The sequence below is a fragment of the Eretmochelys imbricata genome, chromosome 1 (assembly GCF_965152235.1).
Source record: "Eretmochelys imbricata isolate rEreImb1 chromosome 1, rEreImb1.hap1, whole genome shotgun sequence".
Taxonomy (NCBI): Eukaryota; Metazoa; Chordata; order Testudines; family Cheloniidae; genus Eretmochelys; species Eretmochelys imbricata.
Window position 1 is genome coordinate 247,472,659 of NC_135572.1, and position 17,956 is coordinate 247,490,614.

Consider the following 17,956-nt stretch of genomic DNA (forward strand, 5'->3'; position numbering starts at 1 on the left):
TGCAGAAAGGAAAGGAGGACTTGTGGCACCTGAGAGACTAACCAATTTATTTGAGCATAAGCTTTCCTGAGCTACAGCTCACTCCATCAGATTTGCTTATGCTCAAATAAATTGGTTAGTCTCTCAGGTGCCACAAGTCCTCCTTTTTTTTTTTTTTTTTTTTGCAAATACAGACTAACACGGCTGCTACTCTGAAAACGCTCTTTGCAGAAAATCCCAACAGGAGAGCCGGAGCATGCAACAGTGGGGAGGCCGCGGTCTGTCCGTCACCTGCCGCTCATGCTGCCAGGAGACCCACGCCCGCAGGCTGCCCAGGCCAGCGCGCACTGAGCCGCGCCCACTTCCAGGGCGGTAGGCGCGGCTGCTCCGCTACAGGAAGGCGGCGGCTGTTCTGCACCCTGTTCCCCCTCCCGAAACCCTTCCCTTCTCTGCTCTCCCCGCCCGCCGCAGCCGCCCGCGGGAGACCAGCTGCCGGGGCGGGGCCAGTCTCCAATAAAAAGCGCGGCTGCTGCTTTTACTCCCCCCGGGGCAGCGATCCAGGGAGGGCCGAAGAATTGGGGATCATGGGGACCTGCGTGGAGCTGAACACTAAGGCAAAGATGCCCATCCTGGGGCTCGGCACCTGGAAGGTACCGTCATTGCAGGAGCTGGGGTCTAGGGCATGGTCCCCAGCGCCTGCGCCCGGGTGCACTGCATCCCTTCCCCATCGCTGCCTCTGCAGCTGCGGACCCGCTTGGGTCCGGTCCTCCCTTTGCAAAGGGTGTGCCAAAAACTGCCGGCCTCCGCTTGGCTTCTTGTTACAGGGCGGGCAGCTCTGGCCGGCCCCGGCGCCTCCTGAGCACTGGGTAGTTCCTGTGCAAACTATTTGGGTTTCTTACGCTGGCACGATTTGCCCCCCGGTGCAAAGCGTGCTGTCCCCTGATGCGCCGGCAAGGCCTGGGTTGCGGACGGGGAGGTGGAGGGCGGTGTCTGTACGCGCTCAGTGTGACTCGCGTATGGCCATTATGTAACGCAGATACTGCTGTGTGTCACGCTTCCATACCCGGCCTTTGCTGCGTCTGAGCCTAGCTATTAAAAGTTGTTGGGCACATGGCGCCTCATGTGTAATTCATGCATCTTTTAGGGGGAGAGGAAGGAGTGTAAAGGCTTCCTGCGCTCCAAAATTTGTCTAGGAAATTGACTGGCCTATTTAAAGAGCCATTGTCAATTTTAAAATAGTGTAGTCTGGCCTAATTTCTTTGCCTCTCTTACAGTTAGCTTCCCCTATTTTAAAAAGAGCATTTTAAAAACGCAATTTCCTTGTTACTGCTCAAGTTTCAGTTTATCACTTCTCTCTGGTTGGCTGAAAATCGATTAAAAACCAAAGAAGTCAGTTTCATTTTTAGGCTCTTCTGCAATGTTTGGGTTTCAGACACTGCAAGAGAAATGTTTTTCTGTTTAAAACAGCTGTTTTTATTAGCCTTTTCTTTAACATTTTTTCTATTGGCCTTAGATTTTTTTATTACTTGGCTTTTAAAAGAATATCCCCTTAAGTCTCATGAAGTTTGTTGGTATCACTTTAAAAGTGAAATAACATACAAGGGTAGTTTCTAGAAAACTCAGGGCAGCGACTGTCTGTATTTTGTACATTTCACGGCATGTGATTGATGATTCATAACTAGCAACACATACAATCCCTGGGGGTGGGGAAGAGGGATTGAAAGAATTTATCATTTTAGTTAGTACAGTCAGGAGTTTAGATTTCTGGGTTCTGTTCCTAATTCTGACTTCAGACTTGTGTGTGACTTTGAGGAAAGTGTTCATGCTTGCCTTTTTGTCTGTAAAACAGGGATATTACTGACCTATTTTACAAGGGTGTTGAGAGGATTAATGCTCATAAAGAGCATCCTCTCTTGGAAAGTCCTACTGAAGTATGAAGCAGTATTGTAGTTATTATTAGAGATATGGCAAATGTGTGACAGTGGATCTTGCAAAAATGTCATTAAACTTAACTCATGCTTTCTGTCTGTGAAATCATTATGCGTTCCAAACAGATTTATAGGTGAACAGAGCTATTCTTACATTTTTAAAAGCACTTTCCTGTGTCCGCTTTATGCAATGGTTTTGCTATCCACTGCTTGATGTGTTGGTTCCAATACTAAGTTAATGCAGGGTGGAGATCCAAGGTTTTAATCTGTTTGGTATCCCTAAAGTAAGGTGTGTCTACATAGCCTATGGTAGCGAGCCTGCCAGCCTGGGTTGACTGACTTGGGGTAGCAGGGCTCATGCTAACGCTTTGTAGTTGCAGCTCAAGCTAGAGCCTGGGCTCTGAAGCCTAGGAAGGGGTGTTCATAGCCCAGACTCCAACTTGACTTGCAACTTCAAAGTGTATGCCTTTGTTTTATGCCTTACAGCAGAGCTCTGCATTATGTGGTCCCACAAAGCTGACAGTGTCTCATATGGGGAGGAAGGATAGTGCAGTGGTTTGAGCATCGGCCTGCTAAATCCAGGGTTGTGAGTTCAATCCTTGAGGAAGCCATTTAGGGATCTGGGGCAAAAATTGGGGATTTGTCCTGCTTTGAACTGGGGGTTTGACTAGATGACCTCTAACCCTGATGTTCTATAGTACAATCCTGTAAAATGCTATTTCAAACAGCACGCTACAGTAGATTAGAATAGGTGACGTGCTGAACAATATGAACACACAGTGGCCACTATGACATATAAATAATTTCCGTAGGTCTTTCTTCCCACTGGCCTCTTACAGGCCGAGGATCCCATACTGCTCCTGCACAGAGCACTTACCTTGTGCAGGCCCCAAGTGCTGGATGGCATATACCATAGCATAACCTGAAATCCAATGTCTGCTTATTTTTACCTTTTGAGAGCAGCAAGCTAGTGTTTAAGCAAACTTGTTATTTCAAGCAACTTTTGACCAGCAGAATTGGAACAAAATCAAATAGCAATCAGCAGCAACAGCTGGATTTATGCAATACCTGAAAATGCAGACAACTATCTGAATTTTTAAATTATTATTTTTGCAGGAGCAAAATGTTCTCCTTCTAATTCTTTTATCTAATACACACTGCAGACTCTGAAATCTAATATTGGTTCATAGATGTCAGTCAGTGGACTGGTCTACATCTTGTTGTCTAGCCATATGCCCTGAGGGACAGAGCGGGAGCTCTGGTACTGTGGTAAGTTCCTGATTTGCAATAGTTCAGGTGTCATAGGATGAATTGATCACTTCCCATGGTTGGCAGGCAAATGCTTAACGCTTCCCTTGAGAAGACCAATCTCAACTGCATGCCCAAAGCACAGGGGTTCAAGACCGTAGGCCTGGTCATTGGTACTTAAGTAACTCCCCTGCTGTCCTGTGAGATGAGTGCATTCTGAGGTGCAGAGGCTAGCTCTAAGAATCCTTGCTGGAAAAGCCTTTTTTTTTTTTTTTTTTTTTTTTTTGGGGGGGGGGGGGGAGAGATAACATGTATGTAACATTTGAAATCTTCCTCCCCTCAGCAGTCTGTATATCTGCCATATTACTTCTGGCTACCTATTCTCTTTTCAGAGTGGTGATTGCACTCTTTTAGTGGTCGGGAAGCTTCTGCATCTCCCCAGCCTCCCCTCTTGTGGGATGCTTTCCTGTGTGATCATTAATACATAGCTCTTCTATAGCACTTCTTGTCCATCGAGCTGAAAAACTTTTACAAAGAAGGTAGTTATTAGTATCCTCACTTTACAGATGGGAAACTGAGGGACAGAGTGGTCATGTCATCTGCCCATCATCATACAGAACTTAGATCACCTGACTTTGTCCCTTGCCTTTCCCAGTGCACCGCACTGCCTTTCATAGGCTCATGCTTCTGCTAGTGTGATAAATGAAGAGTGGGTAGCTCACTTTTATGGACAGCCAGCCAGCCAGTTAGCTATAAAATCCCTGTTAGTAGCTGTTCTCTACTTGCTTTACCTGTAAAGGGTTAAAGTCCATAGGTAAAAGGAAAGTAGTGGGCACCTGACAAAGAGCCTATGGGAAGGTTAGAACTTTTTAAAATTGGGGGGAAATTTTTTCCCTTTGTCTCTCGTTCTCCAGAGAGAGGGGACAGAGCAGAGACAGGGCTGAAACTATGCTGTAAAAAGCTTTGGGCCAGGTATAGAAAATCATCAGATCATACCTAGAAACTACTCATTTAAAACCCCAGATATGTAAGTAGGTCAGGAAATGTCTAGGAAGACACGATTAGGTTTATCTCTTATTTCTTTATGGCTTGTGGACTCCTCTGTGCTAACCCCAGGTGCTTCTGTTTTGCTTGTAACCTTTAAGCTGGACCTCAAGAAGCTATCTTGATGCTTAATCCTTGTAATTGTGTTTTTAAAACCTAGCAAAAAGCCTAAGTTCCAGATGTACTTTCTTTCTTTTTGTTTTTAATAAAATTTACCTTTTTTAAGAACAGGATTGAATTTTTGTGACCCTAAGAGGTTTGTGCATTTGTTGTTTAATTAGCTGGGGGCAAAACTGATTTCCTTTGTTTTCTTTCGCAGCTCTTCCCAGGTGCGGGGGAGGGAGTGAAAGGGCTTGAGGGTATCCCACAGGGAGGAATTCCCAAGTGCGCCTTCCTGGGTTCCAAAAGTGTTTTTTGCACTTGGGTTGTGGCAGCATCTACCCATCCAAGGTCAGAGAAAATCTTTAACCTTGGGAGTTTAATACAAGCCTGGAGTGGCCAATGTTAATTTTTAGAATCCTTGCGGGCCCCCACCTTCTGCACTCGAAGTTCCAGAGTGGGGACTCAGCCTTGACAGCTAGTTCCCAAGATAGCTCTTTTCCTAGGACCACTTGAAGGGTGTCGCTAAAGAGCCCTCTCACACAGAAATTGCTCCTTGACAGCTATCCAGAGTAGGGTCATGGTGTGAGGCAGCTTTGTTTTGCTAAACTATCCATATAAGATGCAAGATGGATTGCTAGATTCACTGTTGGATGCCATCATTAAGTCAGACAATAACAATTACTAGACAACCACAGAGAGACATTTTTTGTTGTGATTGCAAGGTGCCCAGATGCCTGGGAGGTGAACACCATAGAAGAAATAAATAAACTTTATTGGGGGTTCTGAGCCTCTAGCCACCTGGAAAATGGGGTATTTTAGAGAGGTGGTGGTTTTTAATTTATTATTTTTATTAGTCTCCACCAGGGAAAGTAAAGGATGCAGTGAAGGATGCCATTGACATTGGATACCGCCACTTTGACTGTGCCTACGTGTACCAGAATGAAAATGAAGTAGGGGATGGGATCCAGCAGAAAATCAAAGAAGGGGTTGTGAAACGAGAGGACCTCTTTGTTGTCAGTAAGGTATGGCTGCGGCAGGAAGATCACGGTCATGGGGCAGATTTAGTGCACCCAGGGTGTTGGAGGAAGATGGAAAACTTCACTCCTTTCTGACTCTGTGGGATAAAGCAATTCAAGACATGGTACATTTCACTGTTGAGTTGTTTCCTTCTTCACATGTTCATATGGGGTGGGTATAAAGGGCATGCACAGAGAAGGATAAAAGACCTCTTGGATTCTCTCCTGTTTGCAGTGGCTCTTCTCCAGTGAACGTACCAGCAATGGAGGTGGGAATATTGTGCCCTTCCAATGACTGAGGAAGGGATTGTCCCTTCCTCAGTCATTGGAAGGGCACAAGTGTTTTTGCCTGCCATGCTGAGCTTATAATGTAGAACCTAGAGCTGGAGTTAAGGTAAGAACTCCTAGACTTTAAGGCCAGACGGGACCATCATGATTATCTAGTCTGACCTCCTGCACATAACAACCCTCAGAACCCTCACTCACCCACTCCTGTAATAGACCCCTAACCTCTTGCTGAGTTACTGAAGTCCTTGAATCATGAATGGGCATTAGGGGCTACAAGATGCCTCCCACTTCCAGTGCAACTTCCAGAATGAGGGCAATGTAGCAAGCTACCATTTGGCTCTTTCCATTTCTGGTGCTGGAAGGAGGACCAGGTTGTGGCTTTCTGAGACTGGCCTGTATTCAGAAAGGGATTTCAGTATTGCGACACTAACTTTTGGGTACCTAGAAAATCACAGGAGCACACTGCAATTCACAAAGCCTGAGCGAAGTGCCTGGGCTCCTGTCCAATGAATGGGGAGAGATGGACAGCTAAGAATGTGATTCAGAAAAGCCAGCCTGCTAGGTGGGGAGCTGTTTAACCTAACCAATGGGAGATGCTGTTTGAGAGAAGTGTATGCTAAGCCCCACCTCTCTCTCTCTCTCTCTCTCTCTGAAATAGGCACCTGTCTCTGCTAGTGATTGACAAATGGGAACTGATTTCTCAATGTCAAGCACCTTAGGCAGTTAAACTGCTTCTTGTGAGAATGAGTTGCGTGGGTGCCTTATACCACACAAAGTTGAGGCTGTCCACTGTATGATTGCTAGTCCAGTGGCTAGAGCCCTCACCTGAGCTCTAGAAGACCCACATTCAATTCTCCCCACAGGCAGAGGGTAAGAAAGGATTCAAACAGGGGTCTCCCACCTGTCAGGAGGGTGGGCTAACCATTGAATTGTGGGACTCTTTTGCGTGCACATAACAATGACTCTGTAGCATGGTCATTAGGACGCCCACTTGGGAGACCCATCATCCAATCCTCCTGCTCCAATTGCTTTTCCATTATTTATCTGGAATGGAATAGCTTCCTTAGAGACTGGAGACCCACACCAGAATATCCCAAAGGTCAGTGGTTGGAGCACTCTCCTGAAAGGTCAGTCAGACCTCTCTTCAAATCCTTTCTTCCCCTCTGCCTGAACAGAGAATTGAACCTGGCTCCTCCATGTCCCAGGAGAGTGCCCCTTGGTGAGATTTTTGAATTATACCTGATCTGGTAGTGGGCCTCTGAACATGCCTGCCGGATTGGGCACCACATGTGACTTAGGCAGACAAATTGCTATCTTCCCTTGGCTTGTGCATTGCTCTGAGACGTAGGCATCCAGATTCAGGGTGGGGGCAGCAGTGAGCATGTCCAGAGGCAGAAACATAGACACCTAGGGAACTCTTACCCTGCAAATGTAGGTGCCAATTGCGTTTAGGTGCGTGCTGGGTTTGGCAGGAGTTTCCTGGTTCTCAGGGGAACCTAAGGCTGTGACTTAGGTGCCTAAGTACTCTTGTGAATCCAGGCCATGTGACAATTCAAAAACATGGGGGCCCAAATAAATTTTTTCCATTGTATGTGTTTGAAATCATTCTTTATCTAGGCTCTTAAATTAGGTGATCAAATCAGAAGGCACTTGCAGCCCTATTGGCTGTCTAGGTTGTCTTGTAAATGTTTAGCTAGCCAAACTCATGCAGGAGGTTTTTCCCATCTCCCTGCTTCTGGACACAGATGGCTGGAAAGCTTCATTACCCTGTAGCACTTAGTTTTCTCTTTCCAAATACCGTGTCTTGCAATAAGTGGCTTTTTATTGTTGCCTTAACTGGTGAAATTTTGTTACCATTTTAATCTGCCAGAACCCAATTTTGTCAGGTAAACTGCTACTGAAAATACTAGCATCAAGAAACTTTCCCTCTGTCTCTGCTCACAGATTGAGCCTGTAAATGGGGATAATAATATTCCCAGACCTGCTTCCTGTAGGTGTAATATGACTTTGTCCTGACTGGGACAGTTTTGTAAGAGCATTTGCCTGTGAGGTCACTGCTTTGCTTGGTTTTCCTTTTATAGCTGTGGTCCACATTCCATGAGAAACCTCTGGTGAAGGGAGCATGCCAGAAAACCCTTGATGCATTGAAACTGAATTACCTGGATCTGTATCTCATTCACTGGCCTATGGGATTTAAGGTACTGTAATGTTTAACACTTTTGTTTCTTCCTGACAGATTCTGGAGAAGCACTGTCCTCCTGGTAAGCTATCCTGTTACAGCCCCAACCTCCTTACCCTCAAGAAGGACTGAGCTTCCTCCGGGATATCTCAGCATCACTCTTTGTGCTGCTTATTCAGCTTTACTGTATGGGTGTGTGAACAAGGCTTACATCCCTGAAAGGGAACAATGCTGCTTCTCCCACGTTCCCTCCCCCTGTTGATCCAAGGAGAGATGAACCTGGGATCAACTCCAGGTCTGAGGGCAGGGTAGTTTATACCTTTAACCATTTGATTACCAATTTCTTCTTGACTGGTTTGTCTTCCTCTTTATGGGAAGGATCGCTATATTCCTTGCTTCTTAACAATAAGTCTATTTTCCCTTGTTGCTAGTAGTAGCACTCTTAGGCCTTGTCTGCACTACCGGGGTAAGTTGACCTAAGTTGCACTACTCCAGGTACAAAAATAACATAGCTGGAGTCAACATAACTTAGGTCGACTTACCACGGTGTCTACACCACATCTCCCATTGACTTACCTTACTCCTCTCCTTCCAGTGGAGAGCACTCTTCACTAGACGCACTAAATCAACCCCTGCTGCATTGATTGCAGCAGCAGCAGTCTACCGGTAGTGTAGACATGACCTTAGCTAAGCAGCAGGCAGTGAAATAAGCTCTTAATTTCTCTTCTCTCTGACATCCACCCCATGCCCTTGGAATCCCTAAGCACAGTACAAACTTGTAGTTACCATCTGCCGTAAGAGCCTTGTTCTGTAATCCGTGGCATTCAGAACTGGCAACTTTCATTTTAAAGTCCATATGCAGATTAAAGATATGGTTGAAGCTGGTGCTGTCTCACTCCTTGTCTTGGCTCTTCTTTTCTGTTCGAGCCTGATAAAAATACCTTCTCCTTGGTATTCTGCGCAACTCCCAAATACACTCTCCAGTATCTTTTAGTTGTTTTTTAGGGTGGACAAAGTAAATGGAAATAAGGCTGTACTGGTTCTGCAGGCAGGCTGTAAAGGAATCTAGGCAAGGGAGCTTTTTATAATAGCAAGAGCATAGACAGTAACTTATGCACACAGTCTGTTCCATTGTCTTTTCCCCATTCCCTGCAGTCTATACATAGTCTCCCACTGAAGGCCTGCAACAGCACACCATCACTCATGCAACAGATGGAGTCGGGTATAAATCTGGCTTAATAAAGGAATGCACCATTATGTACATCATGGGACAACATATAAAATCTGTGTATTTTCCTACAGCCATAGGTAATAGACCTATATAACTCAGCTGTACTTGTACTATGGTGGGTCACTGTTCTATTTTGCTGGATCTATCACTGAACTGCAGGCCAACCACAGATCTAACCCTATTTATTGGGGTGGATTCTCTGGCTGGAATGATGAATGTGTAGCATGAGGGAGGGAGACCTTGCCAGAATGAGTAAGGTAACTACTTAAATAGGAGTTACTATTCCTCTTTTTCTGCCCTAAGAGTTCGAGTTGCTATACAGAATCTGAGTTCCGTTTGACTCCCCAAGACTTCTAGTTTTTCAGCAGAAAATTCACCAGAGAACGTTTCAGACTTTCTGCCTTACACTGACAGGCCGGAGAGCAGCTGTTTCCTGTGGATGAGAAAGGCATGGTCTTGCCCAGTAGCACAGATATTCTGGACACTTGGGAGGTGAGTCTTATTACAGTTTGAGATTAATTTTGGCTCTGTGGTTTAGATTATCTATTTTATATTTGATTTCTCTGCAAAGAATTTATCATTCATTCAAAATTATTTTTAAATACCTTCATTCTTGGTTTGCACATCACTTAGAATTCTATGTAAATATTCCAACTAACTGTATATTTATGCAAGTCAGATGATATTTTTGTTCTCTGACTGGTTGCCTTGGGTAATTTAGCTCACAGGAAATGTGAGTGTAAATTTTCAGTTCATTTGGATTCAAACTTAAAATTCAGGCTAGAAAACTTCTTTGCTAGAATACTAACAAACATATAAGGTGACAGGACATAAAGTAAATTCACTGAAATTTTAACATTTTGTTAAAAATTCTCAGCTCTGCTTATTACTTGCAGAAGTAAAAGGAGAGTTGTAGGTGTATATACTACCCACAATCTTGAGGATAACCCAACACTGGCAGAATAGTGGCCTATCTGACACCGGTGTCTCCTAACTCACTCGTATGATTAATAAAAATGCATAAAAACTCACAGCCAGAAAAGAAACCTCAGAGAAGAGGGTGAAAAGAACCGTTCTCTCTGCATCCCTTTCCCCTGGTGGACTCCAGAACATATGTGACGAATCTAACCAAGTTTCCTATCACTGGTTATCGTCAAAGAAATAAACCATGTTGGCAGCAAGAATGCCTTATTTAGGCCCTGCCTTGTATATCTGGTTACATAGACTCAGATTCTCTTGTCCCCTTAGGCTATGGAAGAGCTGGTAGATGCAGGTCTGGTGAAAGCCATTGGAATTTCCAACTTTAACCACGAACATATTGAGAGAATCTTGAACAAGCCTGGGTTAAAATACAGGCCTGCCAACAATCAGGTAAGCTGCTTAAAGGTAACAGCTCAGTGTCTCCAGGATCCTGAGGATCTGATCATGTCATTTCTCTTAGTGGGGAAGTAGAGAGTAGGCAAATAGAGTAGGGATAGAAGGCATTTTCAGTCCTTCTAGAATTGTGAAGGGGCACTTGAGGGAGTGAATGTTAATAAATATATAGGTCTTACAATGATTTCCTGGTGAAAAGCACTAAATGCTGTACAAAAGAGGTAAGTATCATCATCTTCATTTTACAGTGGGGAAACTGAGGCACAGAGTCGGAGAGTGTGCCTTGTTCATGTTGGTGTAGTCCTGCTTGAAATGGGACTACATCAATGCAAACTAGGTCCCTTTTTTAGTTCTCGCCAGCAGGGTCTAACCAGGGCAGTTAGAGCGCAGCACATGAGCATGCTGTACAGTTCACACCCCTTGTAGTCCACACTGCTGCCATATCGATGATGCCTAAGAAAGCGAAGAGCACCATCCTGCAAGGGGCTAAGTGAGAACCTTCCATTCCCATTGACTTCAGAGGATGTTGCCAGGCTTAAGCCATAAGTGAGAGAATACGAGTGTTTATAACAAACATCTTGCCTATACTTCAGCTACTAGCAACAGCTACAGTATAATGGAGGGGGTTAAGTAATGGCTATGGTAGGAAAAATAACTGAGTTGCTTGACTGGTCTGTTCTTAAAATCTCAAATACAAAATAAGTAGATTGTGGTTATCCCCCTTCTCTGGTACCATGGTGTAAATGATCCAAGTTCAGTAATGGTTTTCTTATCAAAGAACTGAAAGAGAGGGTTACTTTAATACCTGAGTGAGAATGGAGAATAAAATCTGAACCTCATTCTTGTATCTTGTTAGTGATAGTAATTATAATATTTCAAAATCAATAGGTGCCTCCTTCCTGTGGATGTTGAAAGTGTATACCTCACCAATTCAGTTACATTAATTTTCTTTCAAACAATCAAAGATAGTAGTGAGTTGGCTGGTGAAATGACTCTTTTCCGTTCAAGTGTTTCATTGTAAAAGCAACGTTGTTTAGCATTTGGGTTTGGTTTTTTGTAAAAGTTGCAAACCAAGGAATTGGCATCCTATCGTCTTCTGCTCATAAAGTAGAGCTCATGTCCAGCTAACAGTGCAAAGGCTAATATTATTAGCATATTTCTGATTCAATACAAAATACTTTAGACTAGCTCTCTTTTTGGGGGGAGGGAGAAAATGTTAAGTTGGAATTTCTGTAGCATAGAACTTAGAGCGGAAGGGATGGGGAAGGCCAAAGGGACACTCAGTTATTTGCAGATATTTTCAAACATTGTTCTGTAAACACACATGAACTATTCCATCTGCAATTCATTTTGGAAAAAATCCTAACTTTTTTCCTTTAACCCGAGTACTCACTCATTGCTGTAAACAGGGGGTAGCAACTGTTTGAAGTAGTTTCTGTATATTCTGTTAGGCCTTTCCCCCTGAGCCAGTTGTAACCGATGAACTAGCGTAGCTCTGAAGAAAAATATCAGGAGCCTGTCTGTAGCCGTGTCGGAGACACAAGAATGTCGCTGGTTCCCGTTTCATACTAAATATAGCCAAAACTCTGCCTCTTGAGCACCTTTGAAAAGGGGCAGCCCAGCCAGGCACCTTCGTGTTCTACTGTATGAGCAGCTGAATTTCTTTGTGCCACAGAAACAAAATAGCCACGTAGCATCTATCCAGCTGGACTCAGCTGTAAGCTGCATGGTGACTAATATTCCAAACTATTTTAGGAGTTTTGGGAAACTGCCACAGGACCGTCCCCTAACAGCAATGCAGCTAGAACCATAAATAAAATTGCAGGCTGCAACCCATCCCGTGCAATGCAGTGTCTTGGTCCACCTGCCAGCAGCACAAGATTTCAAGGCCTTCAGTCTGAAAGCCGCAGTCCAGATGGTTTGAATGACCAGCAGGATAGGGTCTGTTTAATAAGTTTATGCTCCCCAATGTGTAGGTACCCTGAAAATCCCTTCAGTTATCCAAAGCCTCAATTGTCCAAACTGAGCCAGTGCCCCATGACTTTGTGGTAATCCTGGTTGTACTGTGGGTTGTACTGCAGTAGCTTACTAGAATGCGGGCCCAACATTAAGGATTCTGTAGTCTTTTTCCTCCACTCTGCCTGGTGTGCAGAGGATGATGATCCCATTAAAACTAATGGTAGGGGCACACATGCATTGTCTGGAAAAGAAATTCCATAACAGACAACGATCTAATGTGTAAAATTTGTTCAGTATTTACATTTTGGATGAATAGGGCCACTTTCAACAAGAGCACTCATGTACAGCAGTAACCAGTACTGAAATTTCCCTATAAATGGATTGAAATGTACCTTACCTGTTAACATCAAAACAGTCTTACGTTATTCTTAAGTAATAGTCTGGAACACTCCAGTTCATAGTACTGATGCTACAGTACTTTCCAAAATATTTGTATCTTTAACTAGGGAAGCTAAATAAGAAAACTTTAAATTGGAAGAATTAGCCCTACTCATTTGAATTTCACTTCAACTAGATTACTCTGATTTTATGCTATACTTTTGGATACGAACTTTATTGTACTGCTTCAGTTGCATAAGTATGAGGATGACTATTTTGTAAATCTTTGAAGAACAAAGTTGATGATTAAAATATAAGTGAGGTATGGTCTCCCCATCCACTCCTCTGCCTTGCAATATCCCGTAATAACTGAAACGCAACAGATAAAACACAAAAATAAGAAAAGTTCATAAAATACGAACCAACTAAAAGTTGTGTAACATACACAGGGTTCGTAATTAGTCACAACTTGCCAACCTACCAAAGATATTTCCTGTAAGTGGAATAGGAAATGATCCCTGGAACACAGCAGCATTAGTGCAGACTGCCTCTGAGTAAATTTATGTCCTTGTGCTCACAGATTGAATGCCACCCATACCTTACCCAGGAAAAGCTGATTAAGTATTGCCAATCCAAAGGAATCTCTGTCACAGCATACAGTCCCCTCGGATCTCCTGACAGACCATGGTAAGAATGCTTTGCAGCCTAACTTGCCTGACAGTGACAACATGTATGTTGAACTTGAAACTCTGAGGCAAGTTGAACAACACAGTTGTAATGGGTACATGTTTCTGTTAGTATGTAGAGTCATCTTATGAAAACTTGCCACCATTAACTTTCTATCTCTTGTTTTTACAGGGCTAAACCAGAGGACCCTTCCCTCTTGGATGACCCCAAGATTAAGGAGATTGCAGCCAAGCACAACAAAACCCCAGCTCAGGTATCTGTGCCCAGCAAAGTGAGGTCGCTGCATGATATCTGCTGCTTCCTTTATAATGTGTCCTCTTGTTTCAGCATTCTAATCTTGTGTAGACTCTGCATCCTTTGCAATCTGATTCCATTCTTAAAATCTCATTGTAAGGGTAAGGAATTAATGATCACCTGGTTATTTGGATAACAGAGGAAAGGGAAACTCGATAAGTTTATGGAGGAGATGGTATGATGGGATAACATGATTTTGGTAACTAATTGATCTTTAAATATTCATGGTAAATCGGCCCAATGGCCTGTGATGGGATGTTAGATGCGGTGGGATCTGAGTTACTACAGAAAATTCTTTCCTTGGTATCTGACTGGTGAATCTTGCCCATATGCTCAGGGTTTAGCTGATCGCCATATTTGGGGTCGGGAAGGAATTTTCCTCCAGGGCAGATTGGAAGAGGCCCTGGGGGTTTTTCGCCTTCCTCTGTAGCGTGGGGCACAGGTCACTTGCTGGAGGATTCTCTGCTCCTTGAAGTCTTTAAACCACGATTTGAGGACTTCAATAGCTCAGACATAGGTGAGAGGTTTATCACAGGAGTGGGTGGGTGAGATTCTGTGGCCTGCATTGTGCAGGAGGTTGGACTAGATGATCATAATGGTCCCTTCTGACCTTAGTATCTATGAATCTGTGAAACAGACGAAAGGGAAGTGTCCAGCTTTCACCTGGCCACCACTGTTCAACCCATTGCGATTCAATAAGTGTCAGCTTGGCCTTGAGTACTGTAGTGATGAAAAGAGGTGCTTTAGAACTGGAATGGTTCTGATGAACTGCATCTTAGTGCATATTGCATCTTTGCTCTAATAGTACTGTTTGTTTAGAACAGGGAGGTTTCGGTCTCTTACTGGTGATGAATGACTTAAGTAACCCTGCTGATCTGTTTATGTAGGTTCTGATTCGGTTTCATATCCAGAGAAATGTGATTGCGATTCCCAAGTCTGTTACACAACATCGTATTGAAGAGAACTTTAAGGTAAGATTGCAAATAACATTCAGGTTGGCTTTGAATCGTAGTAACTAGATGGAGTCCAAACTTCTTATGTGGAAGGTAGCCATACTTTCTCACCCTTCCCAGGTTACTCTCAAATAAGGAGGTGGAAGATTCTTTAGTACTGTTACATACAGTATACTGAAGGTTAAACTAACACTCAGGATTAATGGCAACAGTGAGCAGAACTGGCTTAAAAATAAATGCACAAAATGGCTGTTCAGGGTCCTAGTTAATGTTTCCTTTCTCTTGTGTGCTGAACAACTGGCAAGTAAAACTTGCTTAATACCTGAGTGTATACAAAGCAGTGTCAAGAAAATAGCTTTCCTCTACTCTGATCCAATCTCTGATACCACACACACACTAACTGCACAGCTTGTCATATAATTGTTCTTAATTCAGTGGTACTTTACTGAATTACCAGTGAATTAAAAACACTTTGATTGTTTGCTAAATTAAAACATTCAAATTAAACAAGTTGTGAGAACACACACATTGGATGAACTGGAACACTGAAGTTTTCAAGCATTGTATTCTTAACAAGCCAGTAAAATGTATTACCCGTAATCAGAGGAGTTAGCTGTCAATGAATATGAACAAATGCCCAGGATGAATGTGTAGCTAATTGTCTTTATTATAACAGTTCACAAAAGCTTTCAGTATAGCTGACGTGTCTGTCACTTCAGTTTACATGTTTCTCTGCCAATAGACTGCAGCTGTCCAAAGGGAAATACTTTAGTTGTACAAAGCAATCATTGCTTCTAACCAGCACTGATATTTTTTTTTTTTTTTCAGGTCAAGTTGGGAGTGTTTATGAAGCTTTTCTTTCAGTCTTGTGAATCTTTGATCACCCAAGTCTTGACTACACTGTTTGAAAAGCTAACTAAAAGTTTTCTCTTGTCAGGTGTTTGACTTTGAATTGACTAAAGAGGAGATGGAAACCATCCTCACCTTTAATAAGAACTGGAGAGCCTGTGCATTCACCATGTAGGTGACTGTTTGAAAACACTTTTTAAAAAATCTGGGAATTTGTGTGTGTGAGAGAGAGAGAGATTGTTTAAAAAAAAGGCAAACTGAAATTTGCCTCAGGACTGTCTAACAAACAGGTCTGTCCAAAAATTATTTTTTCAGGACAGTTTTTAACATCTTCACAGTAGCAAACATGTAGCCTTATTTTTCATACCTACCTTTGATTTAAACTCACTTATTTATCAAGAAGGAAGAGCCTGAACGCAGGAGTTCTTAGTCTCTAGTTCTAAACCTAGTTCTGACATGGGACTGGATCTGTGATATTGATTGAGCCTTTTAACTGTCTGTCTCACGCTTTGTCAGTAGAATGGAGATACCTACCTCTCTGGAGTTTAATGTTAGCATGCTAAATACTTAATTCCAGTGGAGAATTAAGGAATTAAATTGCCCTTGGAAGTCCTAAAACTTGAGATGCGTTGATCAGCTTCTGTGCTGTCAGTTGAGTTTTCAGTCCACATTATAAAATGAAATAATTTAAAATTGACTTGTAACACCTGCCAAGATGAAACCAGTAACATGTGTTCTTCCACCCAAATATATCTGCATTCCTACTTAGCAGTGCATGAACATGTCCTTGCTCATCATGATGTTGCAAAATTATCCCTTTGTTCCCTTTTGCTTGATGGATGTGAGGAAATCGGGCAGTTGTGATTATCTGTTGCTGGGTTGTAGTGGGGGATTTTGTTTAGTTTGTTTCATGTCAACTAAGTCTATTTTTGGAGTGGGAAGTCTCTGACTTTAGGCAATCCCAGAATACTCTTCTGTCACACTCTGAAATGATCCCTGGAACTGAGTGTTAAAGGGTGCTGTCCTAAATGGATAGGAAACCTGTTTCAAATCAAGTGTCAAACAGAACTCTGAGTAAGGGTGTTTTAGCCTAAACAATAGTGTTTTTTGTTGTTGCTTTTTGCCTTGGGTGAATTTAAAATAGCTCCAATTCTTATTACTAATGTCCATCTGAACAGGTAAATGACATAACTAAGCTTAAATTTTCAAAACTGAGTGATAGTTTTTCAGGGTCTTTTGGGGTTAGTAAATAGAATTCTAATACAATAACAAATTTAGCAAGCAGTCTTTCATTTCTGTATGAAATTAAAGAGACAACAATATAGAGAAATGAACACAATATTAGGAGTTAAATTCCCAAATCCTGAGCCTGGCTGTCCAGCTTATTTGTCATATACAACTCAGTTGATCACTCTGCCAGACTTTTTTTTTTTTTTCCCCCACCATTTTTAAAATATGGACACTATCTCATTAGGGATATTAAGTGTTGAAGTTTGACATGTTTAGTATGAAGTATTAGTACTTCTATAGAGATCATATTGCGAAGTGCTATGAAGCTCAGAGAGCAAAACGGATTGTTGAAAAATCTAAACTTACCATTTGAATGACACAGCACAAATGTAAACACTTAATCTAAAAAGCATTCAGATCTCCCTGCCTGTTACTTCTCAATGCCTAAATGCAAAGGGGTTGGAAGTTTGTGTATAAACTGGATATGTTTCTGAGGCTGCTAGGGACTTAACGCCTTTGTGGACTACTTGTGTACCATTGAGAACCTTCTCTTCAGTCCAGAAAAAGGCACCAATGCCAATATGAGCAGTGTTTAATTCAGATTTCAGAATAACCTTTCTTCTTTTTCTTTTCCTCAGGTGCACAAATCACAAGGACTATCCTTTCAAAGCTGAGTATTAAAGCTGGTGGTGTCTTGCCATGCTTCCTGACCCCCTGGCAGTGGTTCACGTCTGCTGTTACCTCTGACTTGTTCATTTGTCCCCATAGCAGTTTTTCACACTACAGCTATCATACTGTACTTCTATTCTGGCTACAGAAGATGTGCTCAAAGGAAATTTTATAAGGAGTCTGAAGAACAAAACACTGAATATAATTTCGACCTCCTTATTACGTGGGAGTGTTTTTGCCAAGATGGGCTGGGACTGGCTCAAGTTGAACAGAAAATACACTAGTTCAAATTCTCTGTTCACACTGTTTCACAACAGGTTGTAAAGTGATGGGAGGGTTAGATGGCTGTCATTTGGAAGAGCCAATTCTGAAGCCTTGTCTGTTAAATTCCTGTTTTTTGGAACACTCCTTTGCCTTTCACTCCCAGGTTGAAGTGCCAGTTGACTTCTGAGTATGGACATTGCTACCTGTGCAGCTCTCCCAAACAATGGAGCTTTTTTGGCAATCTAAAACTGTTTTTTCGCTTGTAATAAAACGTTGTCTCGTTA

The 17,956-nt window shown here is 42.7% G+C and overlaps 1 protein-coding gene across 1 annotated transcript; it reads left to right on the forward strand.

Moving 5' to 3' along the window:
* The first annotated feature begins 418 nt into the window (after positions 1-418).
* On the forward strand, positions 419-17,956 carry LOC144270413 (aldo-keto reductase family 1 member B1-like). Its single transcript, XM_077826878.1, has 10 exons — positions 419-629; positions 5,156-5,323; positions 7,687-7,803; positions 9,430-9,507; positions 10,264-10,386; positions 13,307-13,413; positions 13,585-13,666; positions 14,595-14,678; positions 15,598-15,680; positions 17,378-17,956. The coding sequence occupies exons 1-10, from the start codon at positions 564-566 to the stop codon at positions 17,418-17,420; spliced, it is 951 nt and encodes a 316-aa protein (XP_077683004.1). The 5' UTR covers positions 419-563; the 3' UTR covers positions 17,421-17,956.